Genomic DNA, 17,157 nt, shown 5'->3' with positions numbered 1-17,157 from the left:
CTTGCACTCGCAGCTTTAACCTGGCATGTGTTGCAGATGAGATTGAGAACATGCCACTGGCAAACACACCAGAGGTGATGGGTCTTCATTCCAACGCAGAGATAGGATATTACACTCTGGCTGTTAAAGAGCTGTGGTCTCACCTGATAGACCTTCAACCTCAGTCAGGTATAATTTTTTGTTTCTCTACTGGATCCTTACTGTAACATTTTGTTGTAGTATACTCTTCCAATGAAAACTGGTAAACTGTAAAATAACTGAGAAAGTGATGATTGTTGGTTTAGCCTTCACATACTTTTTCCTCATTCCTCATAAGGCGAATCTAGTGGAAGTATTACAAGGGAAGAGCAAATAAGTCAGGTGGCCCAGGACATCCAGAACAAACTTCCCGAGCTGTTTGACATGGACGTGATTCGTAAGAAGTTTGGCACAGACATTTCCCCAACTACTGTGGTTCTGCTTCAGGAAATAGAGCGCTTCAACAAGCTGGTGGTTCGCATGCAGCTGTCTTTGGCTGAGTTGCAAAGGGTGAGGATGGGGCCATGCATTTATTGTGTCTTCCCTTTAGTCCACCTCTAGATCATTTCAGATGCCTTGTTCCCCCAGGCCTTGGCTGGTGAGGTGGGAATGAGCAGTGAGTTGGATGAAGTGGCTCGGGCCCTTTTTAATGGCCACATTCCAGGCATCTGGAAGAAACTGGCACCTGAGACTCTAAAATCCCTCGGGAACTGGATGATCCACTTCAAGAGACGCTACGAACTGTATTACTATTGGGTAAGAAATGGTCAAATAACCTGATAACTGTTTTTTTTTAACGTGTGCATTGATAGTTAAAACCAAACTCTATATTTTGGGGTTTTACATATTTGTTTCACTGTTTAGGGTTATGTGCAGTACTTGCTGTGACTTCAGTACATTTGTTAGGCTATAAGGTTTTTTGGGGGTTACTTAGCTTTTCAGAGCTTTTTTTAAACTTTGGACTTTGGAAGAGCCTTGCAAAGCCTTTTATTTTTATATTATGTCTTAAAATGTTGGTGTCTGATGTGTGAATCTTGCGTCTGGCAGGTACATGATGGAGAACCAAAAATTATGTGGCTATCAGGACTTCACATCCCAGAGTCTTATCTGACCGCTCTGGTTCAAGCTGCCTGCAGGAAAAACGGCTGGCCACTGGATCTTTCTACGTTGTACACAGAAGTGACCCAGTTCCGCAGTGAGGATGAAATAATGGACAGGCCCAGAAAAGGTAATATGCCAAGACATTAATCTTTTGCAGCTTTTCTAGTGAGTAATTTTAAAGACTAACTGCATTGGTGGTCTCAGGCTGCTTTGTGTCTGGACTGTATCTGGAGGGAGCAGACTGGGACATAGAGAATAACTGCTTAATGAAGAGCAAACCAAAAGACTTGGTTGTTGAACTGCCCATTCTCAGAATCATCCCCATTGAGACATGTCACCTTAGATTGCAGGTGTGGATAAAGCTCTCTACACACTTATGTACTTTGTACGGTTTGGATATTTTTTTCTTAGTGTCTGTCATTTCCTTGTGTTTTGGACCCCAGAATACTATGAGGACACCAGTGTACACAACATCCATGCGAAGGAATGCGATGGGTGTGGGGTTAGTATTTGAGGCAGACCTGTCTACAACGCTACACCTCTCCCATTGGATTCTGCAGGGAGTGTGTTTGTGTCTCAACACTGACTGAAGATCTTCAGCCTTAATGAGATGAAAAACTTATTGTCATGTTTATCATGATAATATCTAGTTAAGGTTAAATTATTGTGGTATATTTGATTTCTGCTTTTTATGGGTAGTTGAGAAGTTGCATTATTGCAAGCTATTTTTTACACGTTTAGCTGACGTGCACCTTAGTAATTTAGATTTTAAATGTGTTCTTTATCTTTTTCCCGCTAGATGGCAGCACAGAACACTGTTTGCTCTCTGCTTGTTTCATAAGTACTTCAGTTTAATGTTACCTGAGCAATACTGTCACCAGACAGTTTTTTATCCTACAAATGCAAATTAGTTTTCAAATAAACAAATGTTAGTGAACAGTCCAGGTGCATCTTGTAATTTTATTGTTGTGTATGTTTTAATAAAGCACTTTGACTGTACAGAGTTGTTGTTGTTTCAATAGCAGAATCTCAACTATGGTGCTATGAGGAAAGGTTTCCTTTTAACACAAGTATATATAGCAGGGTTTTTTTTTTCTATTTTGCAAAATGGGCAGGGCTGTGTGTGTTATTTTACTGTCATGTACAGATCTGGGACAGCTCCACTCAATTGAGGCTGCTGAGCTCAGCAGCAAAGCAGGTAAAGTTACCTCTGAAAAATCAAGACAGCCCCAGAGGATTTGGCCTTTAGTTGAGCAGTGAGGTCACACACGCACACACAAAGGGAAAACTGCAGTACTTTTGATCCATTACATGTGCAACATAGGGCTTTAGCTTTTGTTGTGACAATGCCGCTTTTGTCAGGAATGTTCTACATAGACTAAATTCTGATTGGTAGATGCAAATGAAAGAAACTCTGACAACCATTACCATAAAAATATTACGTTTTCTTTGGTCTGCATCCTCAAAAGCCCCGACCCGCACATGAGATCACAAGAATGCATCTCATTACCATTATTATGTAGTCTAATATGGTCCCGTCTGAATTGCAAAGGTTAAAGGTTAGACAGGCCCCTCCTCGGCCTTAACTAGTACGACACTCATAAAGAGTGAAGATTAGCACATGTTTATGACCAAACACAGGAGGGGAAGGATTGTGTTCCCCTGTTGAAAAAGAGGATGGAAAATGTTTCTTTGTAGTTAATGGAGCTTTATATGACTGAGAAGATTTAGAGTAAATTCAGCGCAATGAAGACAATAGGCAATGCAGCTCTTTCAGTTTAGAAAACAAAAGGGTGGAAAATGGAGGATGTAGAACTTCTTCTCCTAAAGTGACCATGGAGAAAGAAAGAGCAATCTGGGAATCAGTGCTTGGAATCACTGCCTGGTGTCCTTAAAATGAAGAAGGTGCCACTAAAAATGGGAGAGAGGATCCCAAAATGCTGTCTAACTAATGATCAACCCTGCATTTCCACTGGTGCTGAATGTGGTAGTATTAGTGGTGAGATATGAAAGAACATTTTTATCAACTTTAGCTGAGTATTCAGCAGCAGGGGCATATTGCAGTCAGGCTGTATCTTCTGCAGCTGGTGCAGCTTAGAGGAACCACAGGCAGATAAATACCACAGGTCCCAGTTTTGGGTTACATTTCAGGTGTTTGGTTTGGAGTGGACCACTGTCTTACGGGTAATGGCTGCTTTTACAGAAAACCAACCCCAATTGACTCAAAGAGATGCACACTTCCTTTCAAAACTATTTACACTCCTTGAGCTTTTTTGAATTTCGTTTTTCGCTTGAATGGGTTTTATTAGAAATGTATTTTATAGGCAACACAAAGTTGTACATATTTGTGAAGTGAATTGAAAATACACATTTATTATTAATATTATTGTTTTGTTTGTTTTTTACAAATAGACTTTTAAAACTTGTTGGATTTTCGTTCTTATCCAGTTTTCTTCTCTGTGATATTCCTAAATAAATTAAAATACAACTTATTATCTTTAGAGGGCATCTTAAGTTTTGATCTAGGGATAAATCTTGGTGCCCCGTCAACCTCAGAGTTTAGTGAACAAACTTCACCCTTTATACCGCTAAAGGGCTGGAAGCTATGCGCCAAACAGGTCAGAAATAAAATGTTAAAGAACTTATTGTTGTGTTAATTTAGAAAAGGAAAGGAATTAAGATTATTTGACAAGAATTTGTAATAATTGAAAATTATATTTATCACTTTCTAATATGATACCGTAAAAGGCGGTGGTATAAACGCTTTAGTGTGTGTGATGCCAAAGAGTTGTTGATTTTGGAGCCACCCTGAGAGGCAGCAGTACCCATAATTCATTCTGTGCGTTAAAGTGGCGTCGCCGTGAGCGCGCATTGTCCTCAGTGCGGGGCAGAGTGAGAAAGACCCAGCAGGCTGAGCTTTTAAAACACCGCAGGAGACTATAAAGCTGCTCCATGCCCGCTGCAGGATCGGACCTCAGACAGGCGGAGGAGAAGGGAGGACAACAGCGTTCAAGGTTCAGCCGCGGAAATCTGAGCTCTGCTCCAGACGCAAGCGCCGCCACAGTTCGACCCAGTCCTCTTGTCTCAGGGGAGTTAAATCCGACTGCGTTACGGATGCATTAGTGTTGGACAGTTTTCTACTCGTTTCCACTCAGTGATTATGCTGCCTGTCTTCCGTTGCCGCCCTGCTTCAGTTTGACACATCTGAGCTGGACCCGCCGGCCGGACTGATCCCTAACTGGACCAAGAGTTGGACTCGTTATCGCAAACTGTCCCCGTACGTAGTTTAAATCCCCAGAAAAAGATGGGATCCCACCAGCTAGACTCGCTGTTCAGGAAAAGTTTGCTGTGGACGGTGCTGATCCTCTGGATGTCCATGTTTGCTAACGGGACCTGGAAGACTGGACTTTACAAAGGATATTCAGCCGGGTCGCAGAAAGCAGCCACTCACACCTCAGTCTACCAGAAAAAGTAAGAAGCGCACCATTTTATAGTCACTTATTTATACTATACAAGTATCTAGTATTTTAAAATTACTTGTTTACACATAAAATTATTGGCATCCATTTTTGAACCTTGTGCGTGATTCCTTCACTGCGTGACTTGGTAGATTTACTCTCAGAACCATCCATCTACCGGTTCATTGTGCTGCTGACAGTTGGTTTTCTTATTCCTCAGCTGTCTCATCCTCATTCTGGCCCCTTGTGTCAAATCAGCCCCATCATCTGCTTTCTTCTGCTGTCAGAATTTATTTTGAGGTTCACCTTTGTCCACAAAATAAAAGCTTTTGTAAGGTCATGTTCTCCAGAATAAGGGGTTATTGATTTTAATAAGGAAATGATATTGTAAAATGATTGATCGCCTTATAGGGGTTTCGCTGACAGAGGTGTTTCTGAGCAACACCTCTGTACTCAAAGGGCAGATTAGGTCTGTGTAAGAGTTCAGTACAAAGATGAGAGGAAATGTATTTTCTACAAATAAGTATCCAAAGGACTTTTTCAATTTTTTGTCATATTGCACCCACAAACATAACTATAGTGTATTGGGTTTTTGATGGGATAGAACAACATGAAGTACCACATACTTATAATTTCAAATTCAAAAAATACTTTATTGCTACCATAGGGGAATTAAATGTTGTAACTCATATCAGTTCAAATTTCTTCAGAGTTATTGTAGGCAGCAATGACGGTTGGCAGGAAAGATCTCCCCAGCAGATGACAGCAGAAAAGATGATACTCTCAACAGACTTATAGACAATCTGCAGCATCTTTCTGCAAACCTTGAAGGATCTTAGCTTCCTCCAGTCTGCTCTGTCTCCTCTTATAGACGGCTTCACTGTTGCAGCTCCAGTCCAGTCTGTTGTCCAGGTGAACACCGAGGCATTTATATTCCTCATCCACTGTTGCTTCTTCTCCTATGATGGAAATAGGGTTTTTATCTAACCCTTTTTCTTCTGAAATCTACAATAAACTCCTTTGCTTTGATCGCATTCAAGATGAAATAATTGTACCCTGACACACATATACACTTCTTTGCTGTCTCATCTTAATTTCATCAAAAATAAATGTTTTTTTTTTTACAAAATAGTTCTACTTTACAGTCACATTTTGCTGTAATTACCTCTGTGAGTGATTTCTGTTAAGATTTCACCGGTTTTCTACATCTTGATGCTGAGATTTTCTCTTCTCCTTCTTAGCAAAACTATCTGAAGCTTAGTGAGATTGAATAGATGGGGGTCTGTGCACAGCAGTTTCAAGGTTTTTTTCCCCCCATGTCTTGCCAATTATTTTTAGACCTGAACTTTGACTGGACTAGTACAAAAAATGGACATTGTTTGCTCTAAGCTGATCAATTTGGCTGTATGTTTAGTGCTGCTGGTAGGTGAACCTTCAAACTACTCGCTAGTCTTTTGCAGCCAGTAACAAGGTTTTTCTGCTATTATTCTGTATTTTACCTTCTTCTTTTGTCTCATAAACCTTGACTAGATTTCTCGTTTCTGCTGAAGACAAACAGGCCCGCAACACCGTTCTGCCACCACTATCTGTCTACAGAGATACAGTGTGGCTAGTGTCATCTTTTCCTGCACACATAATGTTTTGCAATAGTAAAAAACTCAATTTTTGTCAAATTTATTCAGAGTATTTCTTTCCACTTGTCTGTTTTCCCTCCCTACTTGACGATAACAAACTGCATTGCCACTGTGGGACTTTGTAATGTTTATTTTGTTTATTTTTATTCTGTTGTATGTTGTTTTTAACTTCTTTGTACAAGCACTTTGAATTGTCTTTGGCTGAAAGGTGCTATATAAATAAAGTTGCCTTGCCTTTATGGCTTTCTTTCAACAATGTGCTTAAACTATCTGTTTAAGCACAGTATCAAAATATTTGATAGTTTAAGCTGTCAAACTATTTGTTTGACATTAATCAAACAAATAAGCAAATAAGCTTAGTTTGATTTGTCAACAGATTTTCCCACCTGAGCTGTGAATTTCTGCAGCTCCTCCTGAGTTACTTATGGCCTCTTGGCTGCTTCTCTGGTTAATGTTCTCCTTGGCCTCCCTGTAAGTTTAGGTGGATGGATTAGTCGATTTGCAGGTGTGCCGTTCTCAGGTGATGCGGGTCGAACGGTGCTGTGTGGGATATTGCTTTCTAACTTAACAACACAACTTCCATTCGTCCACCATCTCGCCTCTTGCGCTCCCCTTGCCACTCGCATCCAGATGTTTGTTGACGTGTTTACCAAACACAAGCCGCTGGGACACCACAGCATCTGGGCTTGTTTTGGGAAGATGTCAGCGCTTGTGTGCAGGAAAAAAGCTGCTGCTGTTCCGAGTCAGCCGCTGTCCTTAGAAAGGTCAGAGAGTCTGAAGCGAAATGAAAGGAGCAGGACGTCTCGGTTTGGTCTGGTGTTACTGTGTACACACCAGTTAATGGTGTCAACCAGCCCATCCGGAGCCAAAAACAATTTCTCAATGTTTGTCCACAGCAGCCAGGGGATAAACTGATCTTGAGTAATTTTCTGACATGTTATGTCACTCAGTAGGAACCTTTTTCAGTGATTATTATACTTCAGAGCATCACTATGCTACTAGGGTGGATAAATCTTTAGTACTGGAAGTTTGACACGGTTGGAGAACTTATTATGTTCTGTGAGCATCTAATTCCTGGCCTTGCTTATTCATTGAAATGAAGGTTACTGCAGGTTTAAACAAGACAGCCTTTGATTTTATCTTTTCAAATAACCTTAAATACATCTACTGCTTCACTGAGAGCTAGCTACATTCCTGACAGACTATTTATTGGATTAAACCACATGTCAAACTTGGGGCCCCGGGGCCAAATCTGGCCCACTATAATGTTTTATGTGGGCCAGATTTGGCCAAGATAACTTATGTGTGCCGAAATACCGCTCTATCAATCAAATCAAATCTGTTTTTATTTGTATAGAGCCAAATTAAGTCGGCGTGAAAATATTTTCAATATTGTTTTACTTTCTGAATGCAGAGACAGCCATTTATTGAAATAACAACAGTTTGTTAATGGGTGGTTTTATCAATACATTCTGCATCAACCGGCCCTTTATGGACATTCATGATCTGGATATGGCCCAAAATGAAAATGAGTTTGATGCCCCTGGATCGAACAGACTCTCAGAACCATCATGATATTTATTAGCATCTTCAGGTGTTTTATCATTCAAAGAAATAATCCCAGCCTAAAGAAACCTATCTTGAGGTTTTCCATAAAGGAAAAATAAAGTGAGAATTAGAGGTTGATAGACGTACGAATGCTCTACTCACTGTCAAACTGAGGAGTTTGTACATGCAATGAGTACATGGCATGTTTGAAATTGTTAATATTGCTTGGATTTTACTTTTGCATGGTATTCATGCTATGTAAACTTTTTCAATCTCTGTCACGGGACGTCCACAAACTTAAACGTATTTTATCTGGATTTTTATGGGATAGACCAACACAATGTAAAACATAATTGTGAAATTGAAAGAAAACAATACATGGCTTTCAAAACATTTTCTTCAACTAGAACGCTAAAATACGAACTCTTTGGTCATGATATGCGGATCATGATGTATACTTCCTTCCTAGGAGAGTTGGACTTATAAGATGAGAAGCTCCATCATCGAGTGTTATATTGGAGTGGAGCTCTACATTGAAATAAGTCGGCTGAGCTGGTTCATTCATCAAATCAGGATGCCTCCCTATTAGAGGTTTACTAGAAACATCACACTGATGGTAGTGGACAGTCTTGCTGGAGGGAGTCTCCATCCCCTTTGGCCTGGGAACACTTTGGGATTTCCCTGAAAGAGCAACAGAGTGTTTCTAAGTGGAGCGATGTCTGGGTTTCCCTTAGGGATCTATTGCTATAATTCAATCTCTGATCACCATATCCAAGTTAAAACCCCTCTAAAGAACAGCTCTCCATGGTTTGTGTCAGTTGAGTCCTATTTTTTTTTTTTACACTCATTCTTAAAACACTAGAAAACGCACAAACCCTTAACAGACAGAGGAAAGCTCAGGTGTCCAAATCAGAAAACTCAAAACAGACAAAGACAAATGACTCTTCTTTGTCTTTGCTGAAAGAGTCACTTAGCTCTGACTTTGAGGACCTGTTTGTGCTGTTTTGATGATGCTGCACACGGACACAGTATTCTGAACTAACTTATTTGTTAACTCCTCCAAAAATAAAGACTGAATATAACTAATGTCAGGTCTATTTTTTCAGAGCGCCAGGAATGTAGAGCTCATTAATTTCACCTTGACTCGGACTCTTTATTTGTCTTTTTGTCATTTTATGTTGAACCACATTTATCTTAAGCCTCCCCCTGTCTCCCATGGGACCAGCGCTGCTTTGTAATTGTCTTTTTTCATTTTTTTGCTCCCGTTGGAGTTTGAGACCTTTAGGACAAAATGACCTCTCCTTTCCTTTAGCCATTTGCTGCATCGGTCTTTTCTCCTCTTTTCTCCCCTGAGTTTTTTCCAATGACAGAAATCTAGAAAAATTCTCTCCTCGCTGCATTAGCGTTAGTCCTCTTCTGTTTTCTCCTGCTGTTGAGAATAGATGTCTGGATGGGAATGTTTTTCTACCAGAGAATCATCTGCGTTTCGATTTCGGTTCACATCGCAGTTGTTCCTCTCAGGTTTTCTCCCCCTTGCATAGTAAGGAGTAAGTGTAAGCATGCAGCATGTCTGGGTGAAATGAGGGCACGCTCTTTAGCTCCAATGTACCTTATAAGCTTTTTCTTTGTTTTGCATCCTGTCCGCATTTGCATACATTAGAAATAAGAATTCATTTCTCTTTTGTTTTGTCTTCTCCACCACTTGCTTTCTGTAGCGCTGAGGAACAGATGGGACAAAGCTGTGATTTCTTTCTTAACTCTTGGCTGTGGCTACGTGCGACGGAGACGGCGGATGATTTATTTAGCTAGGGCCTATAGCATTCAGAGTGTGCCATGTGTGCTTTGAGACCTGATACTCACTGAGGGCCCACTTGGTGTTTTGCCAGTGAAACAGCATGGTGCTGGTGGGTTTCACACTTCATAACACCCGGGTGCCTCCACTAAGGGGAAGGTGTTGACTATGAACCATTTAAGAGTGAAGGATTTAGTGCAGCGAGCACCTGTGCTCCTTGTTACAGGAGTTTTCAGCATCTTGTCAGGAGAAGAGAAAGTGAGTTTGCGATATGTCTTTATTCAGTTGATGCAATTGCAGTGACCGCCTGCAGTTTGCTTATTGCTGTGGAGCTGGAATTGAAGACTCTTATCAAACAACCTGCTTTACCAAACCCACTGTTATCTGGACAAAGCGGGCAGCACTGTGAGGACTGGGTTTTTTTATTTATCCAGTGAATTTTAAGGGTGCCGCAGTGGCGCAGGAGCACCACAGGGGACTGTACTCTCATCATTCCTTTTCATGCTGTACACTTCAGATTTTCAGCACAAGTCAGACTCCTGTCATCTACAGAAACACTCGGCTGACTCTGTGGTTGTCTAATGGATCAGAGATGAACAAGAAGCTTAGTACAGCAAAACAATCATCCTGCAGCGAATATCAGAGCACCCCCTCCCACTCAGTTCCTCCAGACTAGCGTCAGTCTCAAATACTAAGCAATTACCTGAGATTATTGCATAAGCTACTTCTCAGTGTAATGGTCCTAAGAACATTGTAAGCAATTTAATGGAGAGACGTTGTTGTGATGATGTTAAATTCAAGAGCAGGAGCTCCTTAAAGAGACAGAGACCAAATTTCAAGGTGTTAAATTGAGAAGTCAAATTCCTTTTAAAAAGAAATTACATAATATTTTTTATCACAACTGAAGGTAATATAGTGACTTGATTGTGCTATAAACTATCACTGTGTGCCTGGAAAAGGCTTACTGTAATCCTGCCTCTTTGTATGTGATCAACATACAGTGAAATTTACAACAAACAAAACACTTCAGAGAGTACTTCTGTTTGGCATAGAGGGACCTAACTGTGGCATTGGGGATTTTTTATTGAAAATGTGTATTACTTAAAAAGAGAATAAATGGGAAATATATATATATATATATATATATATATATATATATATATATATATATATATATATATATATATATATATATATATATATATTTGTATTATATATAAGATCCATAAATACATCAGGGACAAAGCCTCAACAGACAATGTGCTCAGTGAATATCTCAGACAACAGGGAACGGAGGTTGAGGTGCCAGAGATACCATCATGGCAGGACAAGCCCCTACATGGGATGTACCACCAGCAAATAACCCAAGTGGCTGATATCAGTAAATCCTACCAATGGCTGGAAAAAGCTGGACTCAAGGACAGCACAGAGGCCCTCATCCTGGCTGCCCAGGAACAGGCCCTAAACACCAGAGCAATAGAGGCCCAGATATACCACACCAGACAAGACCCAAGGTGTAGGTTGTGCAAGGAGGCCCCTGAGACAGTCCAGCACATAACAGCAGGGTGCAAGATACTGGCAGGGAAAGCGTACATGGAACGACATAACCAAGTTGCAGGCATAGTGTACAGAAACATCTGTGCAGAATATGGACTGGAAACCCCGGGATCAAAGTGGGAAACACCCCCAAAGGTGGCGGAGAACGCCAGAGCTAAGATCCTGTGGGACTTCCAGATCCAGACAGACAAAATGGTAATGGCGAACCAACCAGACATTGTCGTAGTGGATAAACAACAGAGGAAAGCCGTTGTGATAGATGTAGCAATACCAAGCGACTGCAACATCAGGAAAAAGGAGCATGAGAAACTAGAGAAATACCAGGGCCTCAGGGAGGAACTGGAGAGGGCCTGGAAGGTGAAGACCACAGTGGTGCCTGTGGTCATCGGGGCCCTCGGGGCAGTCACCCCCAAACTGGACCAATGGCTACAACAGATCCCAGGAACAACATCAGGCATCTCAGTACAAAAATGTGCAGTCCTTGGCACAGCCAAGATACTGCGCAGAACCCTCAAGCTCCCAGGCCTCTGGTAGAGGACCCGAGCTCAGAGGATAAGAACCACCCGCGGTGGGTGAGAAGGGAATTTTTATTTTTTTTTTCCCATTTATTCTCTTTTTATCTTTTTAAGAGACTATATATATATAACTATATATATATATATATATATATATATATATATATATATATATATATATATATATATATATATATATATATATATATATATAGTTTTTTTATTTTTGTGTAAAATTGTACAACTGAAATAAAATATGAATTAATCTTAGATATTTTCACACATCTTCACTCAGCATGTGTTAAATGCCCGCATGCTAACATCTTAAGACCGCTTTAAAGTTTATATAAGCCAAACAACTATTCAGTACTGTATCCCAAACAGTTTCATTTATTGGAGCAAACGCGGTGGGAAATTTCCTTTTTGCCAACAGCGTACATGCAAAGAGAAGGAAAACGGGGAGACCATAAACCCTTCCCCCAATTTCCTCCACGTAACCCCCGGGAACCGCCTGTGTCGTTCCCAGGTGAAACCTCCTGTCGGCCTGGGAAACTCAGACGTTTATCTGTTGGGTCTGGAGGAGTCGCTGTTAGGACCTCATCTTATAGTGAATATAATTTCCTCTACCTGGGAAATATTTTTTAAAGGCATAGATTTTCTACCAGTAACTTGAGAAGTAACTGTATTGTAATGTTAATTTAGGGTCTCTTAAAAGGAAGGATAGATCAAGATGTATTAAACCTAGACATACAGTATATTTGTGTAATGTGGGATAAGAATTCAGTTTTAGTTTTAAATTGTTCTTTTTTAATCAAAATTGTGTTTATCTAGATTAATTTGGAAATTAATTCTCCTTCAAAGGTTTTATAAAGTTTATAAAATAAACGCTACATGAGTGGGAAGAAGTCAAAATGAATTCAGAAATCATAGAAAAATGTATATCTTCATGTCAAAAGTCAAACCCATTGAGCAGAACCAGAACATCAGTCAGCTCACGTGTGTGCGTGGTGTGTGTGTGTGTGTGGCCAGCAGAGCATGTGGGGGTTGTTAAAGGGAGCAGCTTCACATCCTTTGCCTTCAGCAGTTTTCGTTAATGTAAACTGTCTCTGATGCATACAAACATATGGCCGAACATATTGACAAACAGAACAGTCCATTCGTCCTGGATACTCCCTGGCAGCAGAACACATGAAGCTTGGTCTTTGCGCTGCGGCTGCGCGGTCTGCTTTGTGGTTTCTACAGCTTCCGTCTATACATCCATCGATTGTGTACAAACTGATAATGCTAATTGTTCTCTTATTTCTCTAACAGCTTGTCATTCAGCAGCTTTCCCAAGTTTTTTTTCTCATAAATGAATGCCATGTGATTTGTGATTAGAGAGATGGGTTCAAATGTTGGCTTTATAGCTAAATGTTTCTCAGAGTCATCTCCTGTGTGATATCATTTTGCTCCTCTAAAAAAGGGCTTTCAGACAGGATTTAACTCAACCTATTCTCAGTGTTTTTATATCTTTTACACAACCAGATTTCTTTTTAAGACTGCTACATTAAAAAAGCATCACTTTATGTTTTGGGTACCTGTGCTGTAATCACATGGTCTCTAAATCATCTGCATGGTTTAGTTTCTCGGTAGCAACAGTGAGTCCCAGTAATGTCTTAGAAGCCATCCATGGGAAGGCAGTGAACTCGTGACCCGGCTGTAACCCGTGTTAAAAATCCACTCCAGAGAAACTCCACCTCCTCCAAGACCCCAGCGCCAGCGGATGTGCATTGATAGAGGACCAACGTCAGAGTAAATACAGCCCTCAATGCACTCATTGGGAAAATTGTGGCTGATTAAAACCATGTAAACACCATGAGGAAGTCTCAAAACAAAAGGGCGGGGGAGGGAGGAACAAAGAAAACCAACTGGGACTGCAAGGCTAATTAGCTTTTGTAACAGCATGTGATTGAAGACGTTCGTCTCGGCCAAGTTAAAAAATGTGATTTTGTTTTTTATCTACAAGCAACAAATGTTCATTCTGCCCTTATTTGTATCTCTGCTTGACTTGCCTGTTTGTTTCTGCAGGAACTGGTGTCCTCATACAGTAACCAAGACAGTGACCTGCCAGGTGCAGAACGGGACGATCCTCCAGCGGGTCTACCAGACCTGCCGCTGGCCGCAGGGATGCTCAGGAGGCAGGTGAGAGGTCAAGGGGACCTTATGGACCCCGCTCCGCAACACCATCATAAACCCTTGATCTTCAGCTCTTTGAAAGCGGACACAATTCAGTAATTATTTAGTTCAGACATTTTTACAGCTACTACAAAAGCACCGTGTTACATAGGGGTTGAAAGCTCAAAAAGGACAAAACAGAGCAACTTTGTAGTACTTTGTCCAGGCTTCCTGTTATCTGCTTTACAGGGTTAGTTTGGATTTTTGTAAATTAGGTTTTATGAAGTATTTACTGGTAATAGTTTCCTTACCTGCAGTGGAAATATATAATTTCACCATGAGCTTGAGGAAAAATTAAGGAACTAGCTAGTCAGATGTTGGTATAAATCTTTCTCCTCAGCTCATTTGAGGGATCGACTGTCAGTCAGGATGATTTTCAAACAACTACGAGACTTGACAAGTACAGGAGCATATTTTCTAAACATATCTTTATTTATCATGTATGAAAATTAAAAGGTCTACCATTGGGCTAAAGCAATCATGTGGCAGATTCAACCAAAGTAACTTTCCATAGAAACACAGATGTTGTCCTGCTTAGCAACAGTTTGTTGTGAAATTGTAGGCTATCTATATCTGCTAACTTTCTATCATGCTGATTTGAACTTCCTCATTTTGAGTTAATTGGCTAACATGTTTTCTGTCTGACCAGATTTTAGCCATTCAGACGCCCAATAGAGCATCTTCCTGACACAGACAATGGAGTTATAATCTTACCGTTATTTTTGGTGAATCTCACCAACTTTCCACCTCATTGAACATGTTTTAATGAACCTCTTTTTACCTTTCAGTGACATTAAAACCAACTTAATCTTTTACACTTTAATTCAGTGACATTTTGGTGGGGGGGATTAAGACAGTTCAAATCCTTTTGCTTCAAATGTGCTCTTAAGAAGTCTTTGTTTGAAGGACCAGATTGTGCCACCCCTCCACCCACACAATACAAAAAGAAGTAGGGAACCTGAACTCTCCCTCCATGTGAATGTGAAAAGCATAGGGGAAGAAATTCTAGAATTACAATTCAACCCTACTGCTATTTGTTTTGTATACAGACTTTATAAAAGAACAGATAATTGTAGGTTGATATAGATTTAAAAACATGATTCATTCAGTGCTGAGAGTAACCAGACACTTTGTAAAACATTTCAGGGAGCATTCGACTGGAGTCCACGAATAAGAGTCGTGGACGAATAAGACTTGGAGAACAGTTTTTCTGTTCTCCAAGAAAAACTACAAACTTTTAATGATTGAAATGATGAATTACCTTCTAAAGTCTTGAGTTTTATGTATATCTGCATTTGTAATGGGGACATTCATAGCACTAGCTGTACAGCTGTCCTACTCCTCAATACACATTTTTTTTAGAGATGCACTAATCCCAATTTTACCCCCAGTTTTTGATTTTAAACAGATTAGGCCTGCTGATATGACGCTTTCCTCGTAAATTGCGCCCAACATTGCTCTGCTTTGTCTTACTTAATTTTATACATCTAATGGATACCAAAAATAGGCAACTTTAAATCTTCTTTACTTTGTGACAGCTTCCACTACGAACAGCGCTGTTGTCATCATAAGTTGGAGTTGAGGTACGGTATGTTCATCGATAGGAGGAAGACCTAATTTGTACCTTTCCAACTGGCCGATCAAGCTAAAAGTCAACAAACTCTTGTCAATATTTGTTTGTTGGTGCATCTATATGAGTAAAAAGTTGAGTCATATATGATTATGTTTGTTTATTCTTCTCACATGACAGACTTTGAACAAAATATGTAAATATAATTTTGACAGGTGGCTCAGATGCACAGAAAACAAGAAAATGAGAGTAAACAATTGATTCTAATCACACTTATCTGTTTTGTGTTTTTCAGCTACAAGACAGTAGTGAGACCATCTTACAAAGTGGTGTACCGCACTGTGACCTCACTCGAGTGGAAATGCTGTCCAGGATTCAGCGGCACTGGTTGTGGAGAAGGTAGGAGACGACTAAAGGAGGATTTTATTTTGGAATATGGACATAATTAAAAAAGGACAGGAGTGAACATTGGGACCTTTTTCTTTTACTGTTTTCGTTTTCCCTTCTCCTTCTCATCTGGCTGACTCATCTGTCCCTACTCCTCTATTTTCATTAAAGCCTCATAGCCAGCATACAGTATGTGCCCTCCGCTGTGCTTGTGCAAGTAATACTTTCAAACAGGAGTGATTTCCATTAAGCTTATATAAGGCAGCCTCTGTCCCTTAAATGAAGTTATGAAATAAGAGGCTGTGGCTTCCTCAGGGTGAGTCAAATACCTCGGCTCTGTTAATCAGCTGTAATGTCTTTATTCCAGCAGTAAATTTAGCCCGTCAAGTCTTATTCTGTACTGTGGTTTTCATTTTTATGGTCCAGCTGGAACCAACTCTTCATCTTCTTAAAGTGCCATGCTGTTTTCATTTCTCAGCTCACACACACACACACGCCCTCGTAGAGCATAATGACTTTCCCTGGCACTAGTCTGCAGGTCTCTGCCGTCTGGGGAGGAGGGTGGGGCATCTGTTTATGTCGTGACCCGGAGCTTGAATGGGTGTAACATAAATTGTCAGACCGTGCATGACAAAGGACAATAAATGTTTACAGTGGTTAAAGTGGTCACTTTTTTGTGGTGATGAAAACAGAGGCTGTATACTTCTTTTACGCTCGCTCTCCCAGGTGAACCCTCCCTCTGGTCTGCGGTCTGCTGCAGCACAGCTTCAGTTTAAGAAAAATATCTCCACTTTCCCCGCTTGCTTAAACTTGCACACGCCGAAACCACCCAAATGCACCGCCTGATTTAAACCCTCCCCACTCTTGAAAGACGAAAAACACATTCTCAGTCAGACAGCGCAGACTTTACTTAACAAAAGGAGAAAACACACAGAGTGAAACTGGGAGGAAATTATCCAATTAAGTTGTTGCTAGAGGAGATCCCCCCCCCCCTGGTTGTCATGGCAGTGGGGGTCTACCAAGCCAGCGGGGATGCTGGGATTAGCCACTTATCAGAGCGTCGTTCCGGGTGGCTCAGATCACAGACGCTGCTGAGTAGCAGTGACAGCTCCCATTCACGGGGCTTTTACTCCTCTGCAGTGTGGATGCCATCCAGGGCCACCGGCACTTTGTTCTGCTCCTGCCTCGTGAGCAGAACCCGTGCCAGTGGAGAACCTGATACCCCACTGCTGTCTGTCTGGTTCTACTACTTAAGGAGAAACAAAGGCTCGCTGCCACAGGGGTGAACCTGGAGGCCAGACCCTGCTTAAAGTCTGAAACCATAGTGTTGCCAAGTGAAAGTAAGGCTGCAGTTCAATGGGTG

The 17,157-nt window shown here is 40.8% G+C and overlaps 2 protein-coding genes across 5 annotated transcripts in view; both read left to right on the top strand.

The window, feature by feature from the left end:
* The window catches only part of dnah10 (dynein axonemal heavy chain 10), a gene marked incomplete at its 5' end in the record, with an annotated part of 34,524 nt that extends 32,429 nt beyond the window's left edge, over window positions 1–2,095 (top strand). The window contains 6 exons of the mRNA XM_023344072.1: window positions 37–168; window positions 317–528; window positions 607–774; window positions 1,066–1,246; window positions 1,324–1,469; window positions 1,563–2,095. Of these exons, the coding sequence (XP_023199840.1) occupies window positions 37–168; window positions 317–528; window positions 607–774; window positions 1,066–1,246; window positions 1,324–1,469; window positions 1,563–1,709 (986 nt within the window). The remainder of the gene's footprint in view (window positions 1–36; window positions 169–316; window positions 529–606; window positions 775–1,065; window positions 1,247–1,323; window positions 1,470–1,562) is intronic.
* Window positions 2,096–3,945: 1,850 nt separating this feature from the next.
* emid1 (EMI domain containing 1) overlaps window positions 3,946–17,157 on the top strand; it is a 66,998-nt gene continuing 53,786 nt past the window's right edge. For 2 of the 4 annotated variants that reach the window (XM_023343736.1, XM_023343738.1), the window contains exons 1-3: window positions 3,946–4,590; window positions 13,691–13,804; window positions 15,703–15,806. In XM_023343736.1, the coding sequence (XP_023199504.1) occupies window positions 4,424–4,590; window positions 13,691–13,804; window positions 15,703–15,806 (385 nt within the window). In that variant the 5' untranslated portion in view covers window positions 3,946–4,423. The remainder of the gene's footprint in view (window positions 4,591–13,690; window positions 13,805–15,702; window positions 15,807–17,157) is intronic. The other 2 variants (XM_023343737.1, XM_014468932.2) reach the window with 1 other exon arrangement.

Source organism: Xiphophorus maculatus, chromosome 12 (assembly GCF_002775205.1).
Source record: "Xiphophorus maculatus strain JP 163 A chromosome 12, X_maculatus-5.0-male, whole genome shotgun sequence".
NCBI classification, from domain to species: Eukaryota; Metazoa; Chordata; class Actinopteri; order Cyprinodontiformes; family Poeciliidae; genus Xiphophorus; species Xiphophorus maculatus.
Note: the sequence above shows the minus strand (reverse complement) of the source record. Positions and strands in the feature narration are given on the sequence as shown.